The 22,742-nt window shown below is 45.4% G+C and overlaps 1 protein-coding gene across 10 annotated transcripts in view; it reads left to right on the top strand.

Annotated features, from left to right (window-relative positions):
- LOC139683048 (zinc finger SWIM domain-containing protein 6) overlaps positions 1–22,742 on the top strand; it is a 203,492-nt gene that overhangs the window by 67,968 nt on the left and 112,782 nt on the right. For 9 of the 10 annotated variants that reach the window (XM_071577782.1, XM_071577781.1, XM_071577788.1 and 6 more), the window contains one exon: positions 16,909–17,265. In XM_071577782.1, coding sequence (XP_071433883.1) covers positions 16,909–17,265 — 357 coding nt within the window. Of the gene's footprint in view, positions 1–2,648; positions 2,716–16,908; positions 17,266–22,742 lie in introns of those variants that run through there. The other variant, XM_071577791.1, reaches the window with a different exon arrangement.

Here is a 22,742-nt window from a genome sequence, read left to right as displayed (position 1 = left end):
TTAAATCTGGCCAAGGCTGTCAAGGATAACAAAAAGGGCTTCTTCAAATACATCAATAGCAAAAAGAAAGTAAAGGATAATGTGGGCACATTAATAAATGGAGATGGGGCCCTGGTAACAGAGGACGCAGAGAAGGCAGAGGTACTGAATGCCTTCTTTGCATCAGTCTTCACTGACAAGACCAGCTCTCAGGGATCTCTGACCCAGGAGATCAGGAAAAAGGAATGTTGGAAGGAAGACTTTCCCTTGGTCAAGGATGATTGGGTCAGAGAACACCTAGGCAAACTTGACACCCACAAGTCCATGAGCCCTGACGTGATGGGCGGACACCATAGTGAGGCCACCCACAATGATCTTTGAAAGGTCATGGAGATCAGGAGAGGTGCCCAAGGCCTGGAAGAAAGCAAATGTTATCTCAGTCTTCAAAAAGGGCAAGAAGGAGATCCCAGGGAACTACTGGCCAGTCAGCCTCACCTCAATCCCTGGAAAGGTGATGGAGTGCCTCATTCTGGAGGCCATTTTTAACCACATGGATGACAAGAAGGTAATCAGGAGTAGTCAGCATGGATTCACTAAAGGAAAATCATGCTTGACCAACCTGATTGCCTTCTATGGTGAAAGAATTATCTGGATGGATGAGGGTAGAGCAGTGGATATTGTCTACCTGGACTTCAGCAAGGCTTTGAACACTTTCTCTCACAACATCCTCATAGGCAAGCTCAGGAAGTGTGGACTGGATGAGTGGACAGTGAGGTGGGTTGAGAACTGGCTGACTGGCCTGAGGGCTACTGCATGAACTATTTCATGCTTGATTTGTTCTAAGGCTTGTCATTGCTCAGGTCCCCATTGCAAATCATTCTTCCAGGTCACTTGATAGCGAAGACTGACAATCAGACTGTAATTTGGAATGTGCATTCTCCAAAATTCCACAATGCTTGTGGTTCGTTCTTACTAGTTGGTGGAGACATCACTATTATCTTTTTAATCACATCCATTGGCATCTGATGATGTCCATCTTGCCATTTTATTACTAAAAACTGGATCTCCTGTCCAGGTCTATTGACCTTACTTTGTTTTATGGCAAAATGACTTTCAGAAGGATTTGGACAATTTTCTTCCCTCTCTCAAAAATTTCTTCTTCTGTATTGCCCCACACAATGATGTCATCAACATGTTGCAGGTTTTCCAGAGCTTCACCCTGTTCTAGTGTGGTCTGGATCAGTCCATTGCAGATAGTAGGGCTGTGTTTCCACCCCCAGGGCAGTTGATTCCAAGTGAAAGCAAACTGTGGCCTGCACTCTGCTGCTAGAGAGATTGAGAAAAACGCATTGGCAATATCAACTGTGGCACCACTGGGCTACCTTTGATTTGTATTGAAGTTCCAGTATATCCGGCACAGCAGCACTCAGTGGTAGTGTGACTTCGTTCAGGGCCATGATAGTCTATTGTTGGCCTCCATTCTCCATCAGACTTTCTCACTGGCCATAAGGGACTAGTAAAGGGTGAGTGGATCGTGCTGGTCACTCCTTGGCTCACCAGTTGACGAACCAGCTTATGTATGGAGATCACGGAGCCTCAGTTTATGCAATATTGCCTCCAGTGCACCGTTGTGGTAGTGATCGGCACCTGCTGTTCTTCAACCTTCAGCAACCCCACAGCAGAAGGGTTCTCTGAGAGACTGGGCAAAGTAGACAGCTGCTTAATTTCCCCCATCTCCAAGACAGCTATACTGAAAGCCTGCCAGTACCCTTTGGGGTCCTTGAAATACCCTCTCCTGAGATAGTCTATCCCAAGGATGCACAGAGCCTCTGGGCCAGTCCCAATGGGGTGCTTTTGCCACTCATTCCCAGCCAGGCTGATTTCAGCCTCCAATACAGTCAGCTGTTGGGATCCTCTTGTCAATTCAGAAATACAGATGGGTTCTGTCCCTGCATAGCTTGATGGCATTAGGATACACTGTGCACCAGTATCTGCTAGAAACTTGTACTCCTGTGAGGCTGAGGTGCCAGGCCATCAGATCCACACAGTCCAGTAAACCTGGTTGTCCCTTTCCTGTACCTGGCTGGAGGCAGGACACCTCTAGTCCTGGTCATATGATTCTCCACTTACTTCTTGTAGAAGCAGATTAGACTTCCTTTCCATAGAACTGGAAGTAAAATCATCCGTTCTGCTTGGGAAACTGCTCAGTGGAGACTGGAGTGGGAGTTTTCCCAGAGGAACCCCCATTTCTGATTGTTTTTCCTTGCAATTCATGTACCTGTGCCCCTAGGGTTGAGGTAGGTTTTCCATCCCACTTCCTCATGTCTTGTCCATGGTCCCGCAGGTAAAACCACAGGGTACCTCATGGCATGTATCTTCTATATCCTCCCTTTTGAGTGAAAGGATGCTTCCTGTTAATAGCTGAGATGTGGATCTGTACATGTAGGGAGTAGTACATATCCTCTTTGAATTGCTGGAACTCCTGGTACAGTTTTTCCACAGCCAAGATAAGGGAGTCAGAGGGATTGTCTTCGTATTCCTGGAATTGGTGAGCCATTTCATCCACTGTTGTGGTGCATTGTCTTTCCAGCTCATTGTTGCCAATGGGTTGGTGTGCGACGATGGTGCATTCCATTCTGCCACGTGGGTAGTAAGCACTGGACTTCGTCTGCATCTGTGGGTGACTGCTGTTGCTCCAGTCAAAAAAATCATCTGTAGCGTGGCTAATTCACTCAGGTACTGGATACCTTTTTCTACTGCAGTCTGCTTGTCTGGGTGACATATAGCATCTTCCTTGAACAAATGCCTCTCCTTCATTCTTGACAGGAGTCACCTCCAGAGGTTGACTCATGTCCCTCTTCCAATTGCCTTGTCAATGCCTGCTTCCCTAGAAAGTGATCCCAGCTGCTTGGCTTCCCTATCCTGTAATTCCAAACTGCTGGGCCTGTTACCCCAGCATCGGAACAACCAGGTGATAATGTGCTCACCTGGATGATGGCTGAAATATTTTTGTATCTCCTGCAGCTTGCTCAAGGATAACGATCAAGCAGTTATCTCTTTGTCTTGTTCTGCCTCTTCCTCCTGTTCCTGTGATGGCCCTTCTTCATCCTCCTTTACTAAACAAGATGCCTTTTGTTGTCCATTTCTTCTTGTGTATAGGGGTGACTGATACAAGCACAGGTTTGCCCACCTCTTCAGCTCCATTACCCATTGCTGGGATCTGACTGTTTGTAGTGCTTGTTGCCAGGGTTTGAGCAGCCACAATGCTTGACATCAGAATTTTAGTTGCCACAGTGCTTGTAGTGGGGATGAAAGCAGCCACAACACCTGTCTCCAGAGTTTGAGTGGCCACATAGTTCTTGTCACTGGAGTTTGAGTAGCTGCGGTGCCTGTTGCTGGAGTTTGAGTCCCTCTCCTCCTCCTTTGAGCTGCAGTGCTTGTCATGGTGGTTGGGGTGACTACAGATGGTTCCTTAACCCTAAACAAGACCTGAACCATATGCAGCAACATGCTGATTCCTACCAAAAGGGCCAGGATGGTTTCAAGGTTATTCAAAGGATATGCAAAACCTTTAAAATTCTCAAACACTACTGTTGCCAGCCTGGAGGAGAAGGAAGCTGTCGGAAGGAAAGAAAGAAATACAGAAATGAGATGTTGGAATATGTTTCTCCCATAAGTTGGCTCTCCAAGGAAAAAAAAAGACAAAAGGTCTAATTATTAATAGCTCCCACTAAATAACTCCCAAAGTACAGAGGCAATGGCAATGCTGAGTACACATACCAGATTAGGTTCATGACCAGCAATTCTATCATATCATAAGCCACTACTGCAAAGAAAAACAGAATGGTAACCTTAGCCCAGGCCTCATGGAGGATAAACAACAACACAGAGAACACATATAGCAAGAACACCAGTGAGCTCACATGCAGGAACACTCATGGGAACTCTGAGAGCAAACAAAACAACATTGTGACCAGCAACTATTAAACTAATAGAATAAATGCTTATAACAATTTTGTTTTCACACACTCTGGTCAGATCTGTCATTATCTCGAATGTCATGGGTTCACCTAGGTGGGCCTAGATTTGGGCTCTGAAGTCTGGACTAGGTCAAAGCTGTCAGCTGACTTGAGCTGGGCTGAGCTAACAGCTGACCTCTTCTAGCCAGTAATTTTGTATTCCATACCACATTATGACATCATCTCCAGGAAAGTAGGAACCAGTGTGGGAGTGGTTAAGGCAGTCGCTTCTCAGCCCTCCTCTTGGGAGGACGCACGATGCTGTCCCAGGGGGGATGGAGAGGACCAGGCCCACCACTGGCTCACAGGGTACTTCAGGAAAGTAAAATGTGTTGTTCTGAGTCTCTCCTTTCTGTTTGAGTTTGTCTCCCTGGGGAATAAGCTTCTTCTTAAGTAATGTGTAGTTAAGATAGTAGAGTTTGTGTGTTCGTTAACAAGTGAGGAATTTGTTGTGTGTTGCAGACTTGTGTGAGTGTATATTTGTACTCTCTTCTATAAGAATAGAATAAGAATAGTTTAATAACTGAAACCAAATAAAATATAATAATAATAATTATAATTATTGTAATTAAAAGGAGATAGGGAGAGGAATAAAACCCAAGAGAAACAAGTGATGTACAATATAATTGCTCCCCACCTGCTGACTGATGTGCAGCCCATCCCTGAGCAGTGATCTGTGGCTGTTGGCCAACTCCACCAAGTTTATATACTGAAGATTATGTTCTATGGTATGGAATATCCCTTTGGCCAGTCCAGGTCAGCTGTCCTGGCTGTGCTCCCTCCCAGATCCTCAAAGTAATTTTTCAGTTAAAGTTCACTTCATAATACATTGCTGTATTTTTGACTAAATAAATGGATGCAGCTCCCCTTGAATGAGAGGGTTTTTTCTTTGATTGCTTTTTACACTTGAGAATTTTGAATTATTTTTATAATTTCCCTGAGTTACAGCAATGTGAAATCTCAGCATGAAATTTCTCTCCCTCACAGCATTTTACATGGCTGCTTGTTATGATTAGGTTTTGCTCATTTTGGTCACTGTCTTTGAAAGTATAGCTTCAGACTTGGGTAGATTGAGGAAGATGCTTTGTAACATAGGGTGACAGTAGAAACTAATTAAGTTTGTGAAATGCTATTGTTAATGCTTATTTAGTGCAGTAAATTTGCTGCTTATGCTGTTGAATTAGTGGACCTTCTATTTCAAAATTTGCTTTTGACTTGAGTAACTGAAAGACAACCTGCTGGGGTTTCCCTGCATTCCACTGTCATTTCTCCTCTTTAGTGCCTTCCAGTTTAAAGGTTCTTTTGTTTTAAATTATTTCTTTTCTATGATAAAACTCAGAAGGATGTCTGAAGCATATATACTTGGGCTGGCAAATACTACATTGTTGTAATGTGAAGTTCCACCTGAACATGCAGAACTTCTTTACTGTGCACTGGAACAGATTGTCCAGAGAGACTGGGGAGTCTCCCTCACTGGAGATATTCAAAACCCACCTGGATGCAATCCTGTGCAATGTGCTCTAGGTGAACCTGCTTTAGCAAGGGGGATTGGACCAGACGAACTCCCAGAGGTCCCTTCCAACCCCAGACATTCTGTGATTCTGTGAATTTTTGTTTATCGGGCATCTTTATGGTCCCAGATTTACTTGTATGCTGTCAAACATATTTTGGCAAACTTAATTTGCAGTGACTTAATGCTTTCCTCCTGATGGCACTTTTGGCACAGTTTGTTTCCAGAAGTACATCAGCTGAAAAAGCTATTTTTTGCCTTTTAATCGTTTTCATGCCATATTTGTTTCTGAGGTGTTCAGCATAAACAAAATAACTTTGCATGAATGTTTGATATGTTGTCTTAATCCTCTAACTGCTTTTCTAAATGTATTTTTATAGAATGCAAAGCTTCTGCACATTGAAAATGTGCTGGTTTGAAAACAGTGAAACATTTTGAACTGCAGCAGCTGAAGGGCAAAGGTGAAACATGCTTGCTCCATAAATAGAAGTAAACCTGTGCTTTTCTGCCTGCAAATCTTTTATTGTCTTTAGATAATAACAAACAAGCTTTTTATTTTAAAGGCTGAAAGACTAGAATTCTTGGTTGTTGGGGTTATTTTGAGTGGAGAAATACTGCCAATAAAGGTTTGTAACTTTGAATAAAAGCGGAATTTTCCCTTTGAAGGCAAATACATATTTCAAGTGAGGGCTTGCAGCTTTTAGCTGAAGATATTTTTTTTGTTCCTTTGGATCTTAGTGAAATGTCATTATCTTTGAGTCCCCATGCAGGTGATTCATTTTGCCTTTTTTCCAGAACTATGTAACATCTCTCTTTTTGGCAGGCTATAAATTACTGCTAGTGAAAGCTTTCTAGCAAAGCACAGTGCATCAATTTTTTTTTCCTGCTACAAGCTTTTGATATTTTGGTTGCAGAACATTAGATGATTAGGTTAAGATTAAGGTTATGCTTGCAGAATAGGAACAGTCCTTCCTGTTCAGTACTCTGCAGTGTTGTGGGGTAGTGGAGAAGGCAGCATTTGATCATAGAATCATAGAAAGGTTTGGTTTGGTAGGGACCTTAAAGATCATCCAGTTCCAACCCCCCCTGCCATGGGCAGGGATGCCACCCACTAGACCAGGTTGCTCAGAGCCCCATCCAACCCAGCCTTGAATACTTCCAGGGATGGGGCATCCACAACTTCTCTGGACAGTATGTTCCAGTGCCTCACTACTCTTAATAAAGAATTTCTTCCTGACATCTAATCTAAATCTCTGCTCTTTTAGTTTAAAACCATTCCACCTTGCCCTATTGCTATCTGTCCATGTAAAAAGTTGCTCTCCCTCTTTTTCATAAGACCCCTCTAAGTACTGGAAGGCCACAATGAGGTCTCCCTGGAGCCTTCTCTTCTCCAGGCTGAACAGCCTCAATTCTCTCAGCCAGTCTTCATAGGAGAGGTACTTCAGCCCTTGGATCATTTTCATAATCCTCCTCTGGACCCACTCCAACACCTTGTGCTGGGGGCCCCAAACCTGAATGCAGTACTCCAGGTGGGGTCTCAAGAGGACAAAGTAGAGGGAGAGAATTGATGTCTGGTAGGTTAAATTTTAAGAGTCCAGCTGTTCACTCACTCCCCCACCAGTGGATCAGAGAGAGAACTGTAAGATTAAAAAGCTATAAAATTAATGGGTTGAGATAAAGACAGTTTAATAGGGAAAGCAAAAGCCATGCACACAAGCAAAGCAAACCAAGGAATTAATTCACTGCTTTCCATGGGCAGGCATGTGTTCAGCCATCTCCAGGAGAGCAGGGCCCCATCACATGTAGCGGTTACTTCAGAAGTGTCCTAGTTTATGGGAAACCAAAGTGTTTTACCAAGACTAGAGGAGGGGACTCCTCCTCAATAACCACTTCACCTCTTATTAAATTTAAAAAGAACTTTAATTAGAAAATGTATATAAGAAAAATAACTGTTCTTAACTACTATATATATACATATATAGTAGATATAGATATAACTGTAAACAGACCAGAGCCAACTACTCCCCCAGCACCAAAAAAATCAACCCCCAAAACCTGTAATTTCCTCCTTGTGCAATTATATTTACAGACAGCAGACATCAGTGTTGCACCTCAGCTGCTCAGGAGGTGAATTCTCAGTCTTTTCCCAGCGAGGCAGAGACAAGGGGGGTGTACAACTCATGTGGGGCAGAATGGAGCCTTTTCTATGAGGAAGAACACTCTCTCCTTGTCCTTTGTTCAAAGAAGAAAATGCTGGAAGTTGAGGGGTGGTGGTAGTTCACAGAAATCTCCTTGCAGTCAAAGTCGGTCCCCAGGAAAAAAAGGTCTGCAGCATATCCCAAAGCAGCTGTGACCCTCCTCTCCTCTCTCTTTCTCTCAAGCTCAGGGTGCCCAGAGATGGAGAGGGGAAGGCAAAGAGCAGAGCCAGAAGGAACTCTTGCCAGCTCAGCAAATGGTGGCTTTTAGTCACAGCAGCTGCCCAAAATTCCAGTGAAGCCAGCACTCAGAAAAAGCCTCTCCCCCTCCCAGGTGCTGGGAGTCTGTTCCTCACCTCTGCCCCACCGTTAAGTTGGAATCTAGAGTCGCCAACCACTCCTTTGTTCTCAGTCCTGGCACTTCAACTCCCAAAACCTTTCTGTTGGTAGGGAGAGAAAAATTCCCTGAAGGACCCCTTCCCCCACCACCTTTCTTTGTTTGAACCTTTAACAAGAAGATAAACACCATCACTCAAAATGTCCTCCCCACTCACTCCTTTCCCCCCCCCACTTTATATACTAAGCATGATGTCATGTGATATGGAATATTCCTTTGGTCAGTTGGGGTCAGCTGTCCCAGCTGTGTTTCTTCCCAACTTTCGAACCCCCAGCCCCCTCATTGGTAATGTGGCATGAGAAGTAGAAAACGCCTTGACTCTGTGTAAGCCCTATATTATCAACCATGTGTTCAGTACAAATCCAAAACACAGTCCCATACCAGCCACTGTTAAGAAAATTAACTCTATCCCAGCCAAAACCAGGACAACATGTTGAAAGCTTTTTAAAGGTTGCATTTAGTATCAACAGATTCTTTAAATACACTAATAGAAAAAGAAGAGGAAAGTGTTTCAGCATAATTACCAGGCATAGTACTTCACTGCACCATTGTTAATACAGAGCTTCTGCATTTTAGCCTGCAAGGGCAGATGATTATTTTGTTTAAATTCTCTGTAACTTAAGTGTGAGTGTATTTGGTTTGTGTGGCAAGGTTTTGGTAGCAGGGGAGCTACAGGGGTGACTTCTGTGAGAAGCTGCTAGAAGCTTCTCTTACATCTGACAGAGCCAATGCCAGCTTGCTCCAAGATGGACCTTCTGCTGGCCGAAGCCAAGCCCATCAGCAACGGTGGTAGCACCTCTGGGATAACATATTTAGGAAAGGAAAAGAAGTTATTGCGTGAAGGAATTGGAGCCAGAGAAGAGAGGTGTGAGAATATGTGAGAGCAACAACTGCAGACACAAAGGTCAGTGAAGAAGGAGGAGGAAGAGGAAGAGGAAGAGGAGGAGGAGGAGGAGCTCTAGGAGTCAGAGCAGAGATTCCCTTGAAGCTCGTGATGAAGACCATAGAATCATAGAATCATAGAATTGATTGGGTTCGAAAAGACCTCCGAGATAATCAAGTCCAACCCTTGGTCCAACTCCAGTCCATTTTCTAGATCATGGCACTCAGTGCCACGTCCAATCTTAGTTTAAAAACCGCCAGGGTCGGAGAATCCACCACCTCTCTGGGCAGGCCATTCCAATACCTGATTACTCTCTGGAAAGAATTTTTTTTCTGATCTCCAGCTTAAATTTCCCCTGGCAGAGCTTGAGCCTGTGCCCCCTTGTCCTATTGCTGACTGCCTGGGAGAAGAGACCGACCCCCACCTGGATATAACTTCCCTTCAGGTAGTTAGACAGTGATGAGGTCACCCCTGAGCCTCCTCTTCTCCAGACTAAACAACCCCAGCCCCCTCAGCCTCTCCCCATAGGACTTATGCTCCAGTCCCTTTACCAGCCTTGTTGCTCTTCTCTGGACCTGCTCCAGCACCTCAGTATCTTTCCTGAACTGAGGGGCCCAGAACTGAACATAATACTCAAGGTGTGGCCTCACCAACACAGAGTACAGGGGAAGGATCACTTCCCTGGTCCTGCTGACCATGCTATTTTTGATACAGGCCAGGATCCCATTGGCCTTCTTAGCCACCTGGGCACACTGTTGGCTCATGTTGAGCTTCCTGTCAATTAGTACCCCCAGATCCCTTTCTGCCTGGCTGCTCTCCAGCCACTCTGTGCCCAGCCTGTAGCGCTGCATGGGGTTGTTGTGCCCAAAGTGCAGGACCCGGCACTTGGCCATATTGAACTTTATCCCATTGGAATCAGCCCACCTCTCAAGTCTATCCAGATCCCTCTGCAGAGCCCTCCTGCCTTCCAGCAGTTCGACACTCCCTCCCAACTTGGTGTCATCTGCAAACTTGCTGATGATGGTCTCATTCTCCTCATCTAAATCATCAATAAAGATGTGAAACAGGACTGGACCCAACACTGACCCCTGGGGAACACCACTAGTGACCGGCCGCCAGCTGGATGCAGCTCCATTCACCAGCACTCTCTGGGCCCAGCCCTCCAGCCAGCTCCTAACCCAGCAGAGGGTACACTTGTCCAGGCCATGGGCTACCAGCTTTTCCAGGAGTATATTATGGGAGACAGTGTCAAAGGCCTTGCTGAAGTCCAGATAGACCACATTCACAACTTTACCCTCATCCACCAGGTGGGTCACCTGATCGTAAAAGGAGATCAGGTTGGTCAGACAGGACCTGGCCCTCCTAAACCCATGCTGGCTGGGTTTAATCCCTTGTCCATCCTGAAGGTGTTGTGTGATTGCATTCAGGATGATCTGCTCCATAACCCTGCCAGGCACGGAGGTCAGGCTGACAGGCCTGTAGTTGCCAGGGTCAGCCTTGCAGCCCTTTTTGTGCATTGGGGTTACATTTGCCAACTTCCAGTCATCTGGGACCTCCCCAGTGAGCCAGGACTGTTGGAAGATGATGGAGAGCGGCTTGGCAAGCTCTTCTGCCAGCTCCCTCATCACCCTGGGATGGATCCTGTCTGATCCCATAGACTTATAAGGATTCAGCTGTCTCAGTAAGTCGCTATTTCCTCCTGGAATATAGGGGGGCTATTCAGCTTCCTCTCTCTGTCTACCAGCTCCAGACACCAGTTGTCTTGAGGGCCACCTGTCTTACTGGTGAAAACTGAGGCAAAGTAGGTGTTAAGTACCTCAGCCTTCTCCTCATCTTTGTTAACTATATTTCCCTCCAAGTCCAACAGAGAATGGAGGTTTTCCTTGCCCCTCCTTTTGTTATTAATGTATTTATAGATGGACTTTTTGTTATCCCTAATGTCATCACTCCAAATGTCCCACCCTCACTCCTTCTTCTCCCCTACTTTATATACTGAGCATGATGTCATATGGTCTGGAATATCCCTTTGGTCAGTTGGGATCAGCTCTCCCATCTCTGTCTCCTCCCAGCTTCCCATGCACCCCCATCCCCCTTGACAGCATGGCAGTATGAAAAGCAGAAAAGGCCTTGGCTCTGTGTAAGCCCTGCTAAGCAATAACAAAACCATCTCTGTGATACCAGCCCTGTTTCAGCACAAACCCAAAACACAGCACCATACCAGTCACTGTGAAGAAAATTAACTCTACCCCATTTAGAAGCAGGAAATCATTATATGGTCGTGCTTCTTAAGTACAAACCACCTCCTCAGACAATGCTCCAAAATCTCTGCCTTCTGGGCACTCCATGATCTCTTCCAGGATTCCCAGGCAATTGGCTTTCCCCAGTTGAGCTTGTTGTGTAATCAACACTACCCACTTCCTCCATGTAGCGTTGGTTGTGTGATGTGTTAAAGCGGATGTTTCCTTTGAACATGCAGTGCAACACAGGTAATTGCCATGCCAGGAGGAAACATGCTTCTGTCTCAACAACTTTTGAGCTGACTCAAATCCCCTCATAGGCTGCTAATATCTCCTTTTCAGTTGGAGTGTAGTGGGCTTCTGATCCTCGATAACCCCAGCTCCAAAACCCTAATGGTCGACTTCAGGTTTCTCCTGGTGTTCTTTGCCACACGTTCCAGGTGAGACCACACTCCTCAGCTGCAGTGTAGAAGATATTTTGCACAGCTGGTCCTGTCCAAACAGGCCCAAGAGCTACCACACAAGCTATTTCCTCTTTGACCTGCTCAAAGGCCTGTTGTTGCTCAAGGCCCCACTCAAAATGGTTCGTGTTTAGGGTCACTCAATAGAGGGAGCTCACAAGCTGACTATAACCTAGAATTTGCATCCTCCAGAACCCCACAAGGCCTAGAAAAGCTTGTGTTTCCTTCCTATTAGCTGGTGTAGGTATAGCTGCTATCTTGTTGACCACAACCATAGGCACATGATGGTGTCCATCCTGTCATTTTATTCCCAAGAACTGAATCTCCTGTGCAGGTCCATTGAACTTGCTTTTCTTTATGGCAAAACCAGTTTTCAGAAGAACCTGAATTATTCTTTTTCCCTTCTGAAACACTTCTTCTGCCTTATTGTCCCATACAAGGATGTTGTTGATGTATTGTAGATGTTCAGGGGCATCACTCTATTCCAGTACAGTTTGGATTAGTCCCTGACAGATGATAGATCTGTGTTTCCACCCCTGGGGTAGTTGATTCCAGGTGTATTTGACACCCCTCCACATGAAAGCAAACTGTGGTCTGCGCTCTGCTGCCAAAGGAATTGAGAAAATGCATTGGCAATGTCAGTCAGGAAACCACCTGGCTGCCTTTGACTCCAGTTCGTATTGGAGTTCCAGCATGTTTGGTACAGCAGCATTCAGTGGTGATGTCACCATTCAGGCCACGATAGAATACTTTTAACCTCCATCCTCCATCACACTTTTGTACTGGAAATATGGGACTGTTAAAAGGCGAGTGAGTCTTGTCAAACACTCCTGGGCTCTCTAGTTGTGAATCAGCTCATGGATGGGAGCCAGGGAGTCTCAGTTTGTGTACTATTGCCACTGGTGGACTCACCTGGTAGCAATTGGCACCTGCTGTTCTCCAACTTGCAGGAATCCCATGATGAAGGGATCTTCTGAGAGGCCAGGCAGGGTTGGATAATTGTTTGATCTTTTCTATATTCACAGTGGCTATACCAAAACCCCATCAGTACCCAGTTGGATCCTTGAAGTACCCCCTCCTGAGGTAGTTGATGCCAAGGATACAAGGGGCCTCTGGGCCAGTCACAATGGGGTGCTTTTCCCACTTGTCCCCTTTTAAACTCACTTCAGCCTCTAATACAGACAACTCTTGGCATCTCTCTGTCGCTCCAGAGATCCAGATAGGTTCTGCATTTCTATGCTTTGATGGCATCAATGTGCACTGTGCACCAGTATCTACTAAAGCTTTATACTTCTATGGATCTGGTGTGCCAGGCCATTGAATCCACACAGTCCAGTATGCCCGGTCATCCCTTTCCTCCTCTTGGCCAAAGACAGGAACCCTTTATTCCTGTTCCTGGTCAGAGTATTCACTATCTGACTCTTGCAGTGCCAGCCCAGAAGTCCCCTCACCAGGATCAAGGGAGGTGTTTTTAGTCCTTCTATGTCTGGGAGATTGCTGATTGCCTTCTTGTGTCTCTCTACAGCAACTACACTAAAAGCCTTCTTGGATGGCCCCTTAACAGCTCTCTTCCCTCTCAATTCATGTACACAGGCTTCCAGCCTAAAGGTGGGGTCACAATCCGCTTCCTCATATCTTCCCTCTGGTCATGCAGAAAGAACCAGAGTTCACCACATGGCCTGGGCCTGAGGCTTCCTTTCCCTCTGACCAGGGCAGATCTTTTGGGCTGTCCCTAAGAGCTGAGTAGCTGGCCTGTAAGGATGTGGAAGTACACAGAGTTTCTTCTCTGTTTCAGAGGCAACAGCATGTCACCTCTACAGCTGGTGTATCCATTTGTGGGTAATACAATGCTACCAAGCTGTTGAAATATGATGCAGAGGCGCTTTGAATCACCTTCCTCCACATGGCTTGTGTGCAAGGGACATTTTTGCATGTTATCATTTTTTTAGACCATCGTAGATGACTTCCAGCACTGCTAATTCTCTCAAGTACTGGATACCTTCATCTGCAGTGGTCCACTTTCTTGGGGAGTTCACAAGATCTTCCTTAAATGGAGACCTTGCCCTCACACTGTAGAGGAGCCATCTGCAGAGACAGCAAATTGCTGCCTCTTTTCCAGCTCCTCTTTCCCAATCTCTACCAAGGGATCCCAGCTGTTGGGCTTCATGACCTTCCAATTGCTGACTATCAGCCCCATTATCCCAGCATCAAAGCAGCCAGGTAGGAATCCACTCACCTGGCTGGTGGTTGTAATCTTTTTATAAGTCTCGAAGTAATGATGAGGTCAGGGACTGGGTAACTTTGGTTTCCTGTTTGAATTGTGTCACTCCTTTCTTCAATTTCTTTGTTAAAGGACTGGCTTCTTGATCAGACCCTTCCTTTCCTGATTCTCTTTGCTCTTGTTCTTGCTCTTGTTCTTGTTTTTCTTTTTCTCTACTGGGACAATTACTGTAGTTGTTATGGTTTGAGTCCCTATCTCGGCCTCTCAGCCATAGTGTCCTCCATTGCAGTTTGGGTTCCTGCCTCAACCACAGTCCTCTGAGAGTACTGAATTGTGACTCGATAGGCACAGGCAGGCCCCAGTACAGGGCGAGAGGCTGCTGGTTTTCATTGGGGTAGACAAGGCACCCTTCCATCAGGTGACCCATTAGTTTGCCAGGGTTAATTACCCGTTCAGGTAATGAGAGGTGTCAACCACCCTAGGAACATGCCTAAATCCTTCCACATGCTCTACCACCCAGGAACTGGACACATCAGGACATATTCCAATATATCCTCACCTAAAGTTTGTTTTCTCTTACACCAGGATAACACCAGATTCCATGAACTTCATAGTGTGCCAACAGTATTGATAGTATTAAACAGCTCATATAAGGGTGAACAAGGACCACGGGGGCCTGCATTATAAAACCATCCACATGAATCCCAGGTAGGGAGAGGGAGATATATTCTCCCATCCTCTCAGCAAGATAGCTCTCCCAGCAGAACAAGGTCATCAATGGAAGGGTAAAGCACAGAGACATTATTTGTATTAACATGTTCCCAAACTCGGCAAAATATAGAGATTAGCAGTGCAGCTGACAAACTCTGTGTCCCCCACAAGAGCTTGATACTCAAAAACTACTATTACTATAGCATGCTTAATATATAACTGCTATTGTCTTGCCACACATTGGGCGCCAAAAAGGACTGTGGTGGGTTGACCTTGGCTGGACACCAGGTTCCCAGCAAGCCACTCTATCACTCCCCCTTCTCTGATGGACAGGGAACAGAAAATAAGATGGAAAACAACTCAGGTTGAGATAAGGCAGTTTACTAAAGCAAAGGTTTGTGCACACACAAGCAAAGGGAAAAAAAATTAATTTTATTCTCTACTTCCCATCATCAAGCGATGTCCGGCCACTTCCCAGGAAGCAGGGCTTCAGCATGTGTAGCAGTTGCTCTAGAAGGCAAATGTTGTAAATAAATAATGCCTCTCCTTCCTCCTCCTTCCCTTAGCTTTTATATCTGAGCTGACGTCATATGGTATGGGATATCCCTTTGGTCAGTTTGGGTCAGCTGGCCTAGTTGTGTCCCATCCCAGGATCTTGCCCACCCTCAGCCTACTAATGGGAGTCAGAATGTTGGAGAGACAGCACTGATGCTTTGCCAGTGCTGCTCAGCAGTAGCCAAAACATTGGTGTGTTATCAACACCTTTCTACTTGCCAATGCAAAGCACAGCACTGTGAGGGCTGCTATGGGGAAAACAAACTCCATCTCAGCTAGGCAAAATACAGCTACTTAGTGAGAGCAGGAAGGAGTGGGATCAGGCCCTTTCTGAGTATTCAAGTGTTAGGTATTTCCTCAGGTCATAGATGAGAGAGTTTTTTGCATGCTTCATAGGAAAGTGATATTTTAAAAAAGATATTTCCCATACAATTTCTTTGAGATCACCAATACATCTCTCATTTACTGGAAATTAACCTGAAATAGAACTGGATAATTTTTAACAAACCTTCTTTTTTGGAGAGAGGGCATTCATGGCAGCATGCTATGATTACTTAAAAACCAAAGAGAAAGGCAGAGGGAGGATACTGCTTCCTACAACACGCTTTTCTTGAAATACAAGAATACTCAATCAGTTTTGGTCTTTGAGAGAGTGGGGCTTTATATTATTTCCATTATAAATAGTCAATGTATGACATCTTACTTGTAATATCCAGTCTAGATTTTATGTGTGCAGTCTGTTCAAATTTAATACTGATACAGCATGTGTAATTTGTTTGGATTGCTTTGTATCTATACCTCTGACTTAATGCTTGAACCAAAATCAATGTCATGTTTACATAAAATCCCAAAGAAACTTACAGTTTCTGCAGTGGTAAAGTATTGAGAGCCAATGTTGAGAAAACAGAGATGGGTTTAGGTCTGATCTTCAGAGAATAGAGTCTGAAACCTTGGTTCAACAGGGTGTTTTTCGGAGTAGTGGATGAAGTGAAAATCTTTCTTATGGTATATCATACCTTCTTACAATATAAGATAACCCAGGTCTTTTACCTTGTGCTTTATCATGCCAAGTGGAAATACACACTTCTGAAACAGTGCATATGCGTCTCATTCAATATTATAAATCTGATATCCTGTGTATTGGTAACTGCAGCAGTTTCCATCTCCAAAGAGCTACACAAACATAGATGCCCTACCAAATTGCTTGGGTTGAAGGTGAGCTTTAGCATTAGCTCAGTGAGGGGAGAGATGAAAGCAATGAGGTTAAGTGACTTGTGTCAGTAAAACAGTGGCAGAGTTGAGATTAGGGCCAGGGTTTGTGCTACTAGAGTGCACTACTTTCCTCTTACTTTTTGAGAGAATGGTTAAATTTGCTGGTAGGTGCAGGCTGTCTGGTGTGAGGTTTGTAAAATTGCTGCCAGCTTACTGAACTACTGGGAGTTTCACATTGGTCTTAATTATATGCAACTCTGCTTCTGCAGCTATCATTTACCAAATAACTTTTTCTTACTATCAAACTTTTATGAATGTTGTGATGGGATGGCAAAGAGGGCTTGTAAACTAGCTCCTTTTGATTTTATAAAGACAGGGTTCATCATATTTGTAATTAAATCAAGTTCTTTAAGTGATATTATTTCTCAGAAATAGATGATGACTTTTACTTGATTAATGAAAGGGTATTGATAATGAGATATGGTATTTTATTTCATAATGTAAGACTTCCTTTTTTTCCCTTCACAGGTTTCCACTTGAGTGGCACAGTGACAGACCCTGCAATGCAATCGGAACCAGAAACTCTTTGCAATGTAGCTATCAGCTTTGATCGTTGCAAGATTACCTCAGTGACCTGTAGCTGTGGAAACAAGGACATATTTTACTGTGCCCATGTTGTGGCCCTCTCTTTATACCGGATCCGCAAGCCAGATCAGGTCAAACTGCATCTTCCCATTTCAGAGACACTCTTTCAAATGAACAGAGATCAACTACAGAAATTTGTACAGTATTTGATCACAGTGCACCATACAGAAGTTTTGCCAACTGCTCAGAAATTAGCAGATGAAATTCTTTCTCAGAATTCAGAAATCAATCAAGTCCATGGTAAGTTTGATACTTGTTCTTCCTTTTGTTTCATTCCCCCTCTGGTTTTTGAGCTCTTTTTTTTTGTGGCACTCAGGAGTATGACCTCCTGAGGTCCCTTCCAACCTGAATTACTTTGTGATTTTTATGGTGTTTACATTATGGTGTTGCGGTCAGTTTATCACACTTTGTTTCTGCTGCTGCTTCCTCCTCAGAGGGAGGACTCCTCACACTCTTGCCCTGCTCCAGTGTGGGGTCACTCCCACAAGAAACGGTTCTCCATAAACTTCTCCAATGTGATGACTTCTCACAAGCTACAGTTCTTCAAGAACTGCTCCAGTGTAGGACCCTTCCACAGGCTTCAGGAACAGATTGCTCCAGCATGAGTCCTCCACAGGGTCACAGTTCCTGACACCAGGCTTACTCCAACATAGGCTACTCTATCCACAGGGTCACAGGTCCTGCCAAGAGCCTACTCCACCACGGGCTTCCCATGGCGTCACAGCCTCCTTCAGGCACATTCACCTGCTCTGGCATAGGGTCCTCCACAGACTGTAGATGGATCGCTGCTCCACCATGGATCTCCATGGGCTGCAGGAGGACAGCCTGCTTCACCACAGGCTGCAGGGGAATCCGCTTTGGTGCCTGGAGCACCTCCTCACCCTCCTTCTTCACTGACCTTGGTGTCTGCAGAGTTGTTCCTCTCGCATATTCTCACTCCTCTCTTCTCTGCCCACAATTGCTTCTGTGCAATAACTTCTTTCCCTTTCTTAAATATGTTATCCTAGAGGTGCTATCACTTTCACTGATGGGCTCGGCCTTGGGCAGCAGTGGATCCATCTTGGAGCTGCCTGGCATTGACATAGGGGAAGCTTCTATCAGCCTCTCACTCCTGTATCTCCCCTGCTACCAAAACCTTGCTACAAAAACCCAATACACCCATAGAAGTTGCTGTGGAAAAAATTAATTCTCAGTCAAAACCATCACACCAGTCCTTTCTTTACATTTTCTCTTATTAGCACTGGCTACTTCACAGCAGTGGCTGTTTTCCTTTGATGCTGTGCACTACTGAACAGTTGTTATATTTTACCCAAGAGGTCTGAAATTAAATACAAGATGAAGTGCCTTATGGCTAAACTTTGAATCATTTGGGGAATCAAAAGCATAATATTTTGTAATAACTAATTTTATCAGCTTTGTTTCTATACAATTACTGCTTAGAATAATTCTGAACACACTAAGTTTATAGAATCAGTTACTGTTCTGTTGTGAAGCAATGTACAGCATTACTGGTTTCTAGCATGGACTATTCAATCTTTGCATAGTACACATGCTTTTTTGTTGTAATTGTTTTCCCATATCCTCTTGATGCTGCCATGAGGTGACATTTAATAAAAATTAATTAATCTACATTTCACTTGTATACCTAAATTCATAAGATTTTTGTAAAATTAAGTTCAAAACTTTGGTATAGCTGAGTAAATAATGTGGCATAGTTTCATTTGAAGATTTAAAGTACACTTGTGATACTTCAGAAATAACGACCAGGGAAGCAGTTTACATTTGTCCTGGGTTTAGTTAGGCCTAAATTTAGGATTTCGATTTTAGAGTAGGCCTTGGATTATCAGCTGACTCGAGCTAGGTCAGGCCAGCTGACAGCTGACTTCTACTGGCCAATGGTATTCCATACCATATTCTGACATCATCTCAAGTATAAAAAGAATGGGGAGGAGGAGCTTCTCTCTCTCCTGATCGTGGCTGGAGTGGAGACAGAACACTCCTGCTGCTCTGCTAGTTAGGCCCCAGCACTGCCGCTTGCTACTATGTTGTCTACGGGGAAGTAAATGTTTATTCTTAGTTTTCTCTCTGCTTGGGTCTGTCCCTTGGGAGGTTGAGTTCTTTTAGGTAATTTTGTAGCCAAAATAGTAAGATTTGTGTACGGAGGAGTTCAGTTTTCTGTTAGGTGGGAAGGTGAAAGAATTATTTGTTATATCTAACTAGTTGTGCTGGTTTAAAGGCAAACCAGCAGGGGAAATGAACTCACCACGAGAGAGATTATAAGTCAGAGCTAAAATTTAATAATAATATTACAATAACAACACTGACACACAAGGGAAATTGCTTTCAACTCACAAAACCCCAGCAGTATAACCCAGTGTCCTGGGGCACAAACCCAAGGGGGTTTGTTAGCCCTTGTGCTAAGACCCCTGTGGCTCCCCCAAGTCCAGAGCAAAAGGAAATGAAAAAAACCCTGTTGGTGCAGGCGAGGGCTGTAGTCTGGGTGAGAGCAGCGATCTCCTCCTGTCAAGGTCCTGCTGCTCCTCTGGATCCGACGAGAAGTTCCCGAGGTCTTACCCACCACTTATGTACCCTCAGGGAGCACCCAGTCCCTCCCCCTGGGCGGGTACTCACACAATGAGTGATTAACTCTGGAGCCACGGGGTATTGTTGAACTGTTGATGGCCCATTAGCAGCTCCGCCCCCTCAGGCTGGGTGTGAAGGTGATAATGACTCCCTGGGCAGCTGCTGCTAATGGCCCACTGTCCTTGGGGAATGAATAGAGGGGGTAGAATACACAGCTTTGATCACCCCCACACAGTGTTAGCTGGTCCCTCCTGCTGAACTAGGACACTAGTGTAGGTGTGTGTTATATTGAAGTTTACTTTTAAATTTCCCTTTTTTGTGTAAATATCTAAACCAGTTTTCTGTTTCAAGTTTCAGGTTTTTTTTCTTTCCCTTTTCCCTGGGGGGGCAGGATTCTGACTTTGTGTTTGAGTAGTTGGCATTTTGCCAGCTCAACTGAACACAACATTGAAGATGATACATTCTGCCATTATATTTTAAAAAATTTAGAATCATAGAATCAAATAATCATTAAGACTGGAAAAGACCCCTGAGATCATCAAGTCCAGCCTTTGACCAATATCAACCTTGTCAACTAGACCATGTCTCTAAGTGCCACGCCCAGTCATTTCTTGAACACCTCCAGGGATGGTGATTCCACGACCTCCCTGGGCAGCCCCTTCCAATTTTTAACCACTTTCTGGCACAGCTTGAGGCTACATCCTTTTGTACTATCGAAAGTTGCCTGGGAGAAGAGACTGACCCCCACCTTGCTACAACCTCCTTTCAGGTAGCTGTAGAGAGCGAGAAGGTCACCCCTGAGCCTCCTTTTCTCCAGGCTAAACAACCCCAGCTCCCTCAGCCACTCCTCATATGACTTATTCTCTAGTCCCTTCCCCAGCTTCATTGCCCTTCTCTGGACATGCTCCAGCACCTCAAGGTCTGTCTTGTAGTGAGGGGCCAGAACTGGACACAGGACTCAAGATGCAGCCACACCAGTGATGAGTACAGAGGGACAATCACTTCCCTGGACCTGCTGGCCACACTATTTCTGATACAAGCCATGATGCCATTGTCCTTCTTGGCCACCTGGGCACACTGCTGGCTCGTGTTCAGCTGCTGTCAACCAACACCCCCAGGTCCTTTTCCATTGGGCCTTGTGCTGGTTTAAGGGTGAACCAGCAGGGGAAATGAACTCACCACGAGAGAGATTATAAGTCAGAGCTAAAATTTAATAATAATATTACAATAACAACACTGACACACAAGGGAAATTGCTTTCAACTCACAAAACCCCAGCAGTATATCCCAGTGTCCTGGGGCACAAACCCAAGGGGGTTTGTTTGCCCTTGTGCTGAGACCCCTGTGGTTCCCCCAAGTCCAGAACAAAAGAAAAAGAAAAACCTGTTGGTGCAGGCGAGGGCTGTGGTCTGGGCGAGAGCGGTGATCTCCTCCTGTCAAGGTCCTGCTGCTGCTCTGGATCCGACGAGAGGTTCCCGAGGTCTTCTTACCCACCACTTATGTACCCTCAGGGAGCACCCAGTCCCTCCCCCTGGGCGGGGACTCACACAATGGGTGATTAACTCTGGGAGCCAGGGGGTGTTGAGCTGTTGATGGCCCATTAGCAGCTCCGCCCCCCTCAGGCTGGGTGTGAAGGTGATAATGGCTCCCTGGGCAGCTGCTGCTAATGGCCCATTGACCTTGGGGAATGAATAGAGGGGGTAGAATACACAGCTTTGATCACCCCCACACAGGGTTAGCTGGTCCCTCCTGCTGAACTAGGACATTATCCACCCCCTATTCTACTCCATCTAGTCATTCCCAAATTAATCCCCTTTTTACCTATACATATATATATACACATATATGCAATGAAACATTACAAACTCTTCTTGCTCAAAATTAGGTCCGCTTGTGGTACACAACGTGTTTCTCCATCTTTTTGCATTACCCACCAAGTGCAACCAGGTCCTTGAGCAAAGACAATCCCTCGGATGAGTTTGCCTTTGTTTGAGGTGGGACTAACCCAAACAGTCTTTCCTAACATACCTCTCATATGGACCACAGGGACTTTATCTCCATCTACAGTATTCAAGAGTTCTGATTGGGCAGGGCCAGCTCGATTGATGGAGCCCCGGGTGTTGACCAACCAGGTGGCCTTTGCCAAATGCAGCTCCCAGTGTTTGAAAGTTCCCCCACCCAACGCCTTCAAGGTTGTTTTCAGCAGTCCATTACATCGCTCAACTTTCCCAGCAGCTGGAGCATGGTAGGGGATATGATACACCCACTCAATGCCATGCTCTCTGGCCCAGGTGTCTATGAGGCTGTTCTTGAAGTGGGTGCCGTTGTCAAACTCTATTCTCTCTGGGGTGCCGTGTCTCCACAGGACTTGTTTTTCAAGGCCCAGGATGGTATTCCGGGCAGTGGCGTGAATTACGGGGTATGTCTCCAGCCATCCAGTGGTTGCCTCTACCATGGTCAGCACATAGCGCTTGCCTTGGCGTGTTTGGGGAAGTGTGATGTAGTCAACTTGCCAGGCTTCTCCATACCTGTATTTCAACCACGGTCCACCATACCATAGAGGCTTCACCCGCTTGGCCTGCTTGATGGCAGCACATGTGTCACAGTCATGGATAACCTGTGAGACACTGTCCATGGTTAGATCCACCCCTCGGTCACGAGCCCATCTGTATGTCGCATCTCTGCCTTGATGACCAGAGGCATCATGGGCCCATCGAGCTAGAAACAATTCTCCCTTATGCTGCCAATCCAGATCTACCTGAGAGACTTCAATCCTGGCAGCTGGATCCACCTGCTTGTTGTTACGATGCTCCTCATTAGCCCGGCTCTTGGGTACATGAGCATCTACGTGACGGACCTTCACACTCAGCTTCTCTACCCAGGCAGCGATGTCCTGCCACATCTCAGCCGCCCAGATGGGTTTCCCTTTGCGCTGCCAGCCGGCCTTTCTCCAGCGCTCCAGCCATCCCCACAGAGCATTGGCCACCATCCACGAGTCAGTGTAAAGGTAGAGTCTTGGCCACTTCTCTCGTTCAGCGATATCCAAAGCCAGCTGAACAGCTTTCAGCTCTGCAACCTGACTTGATCCACCTTGTCCTTCAGTCGCTTCTGCAACTCGACGTGTAGGACTCCAT

Source organism: Pithys albifrons, chromosome 26 (genome assembly GCF_047495875.1).
Source record: "Pithys albifrons albifrons isolate INPA30051 chromosome 26, PitAlb_v1, whole genome shotgun sequence".
Lineage (NCBI taxonomy): Eukaryota > Metazoa > Chordata > Aves > Passeriformes > Thamnophilidae > Pithys > Pithys albifrons.
This window is presented reverse-complemented; position numbering and strand designations above follow the sequence as displayed.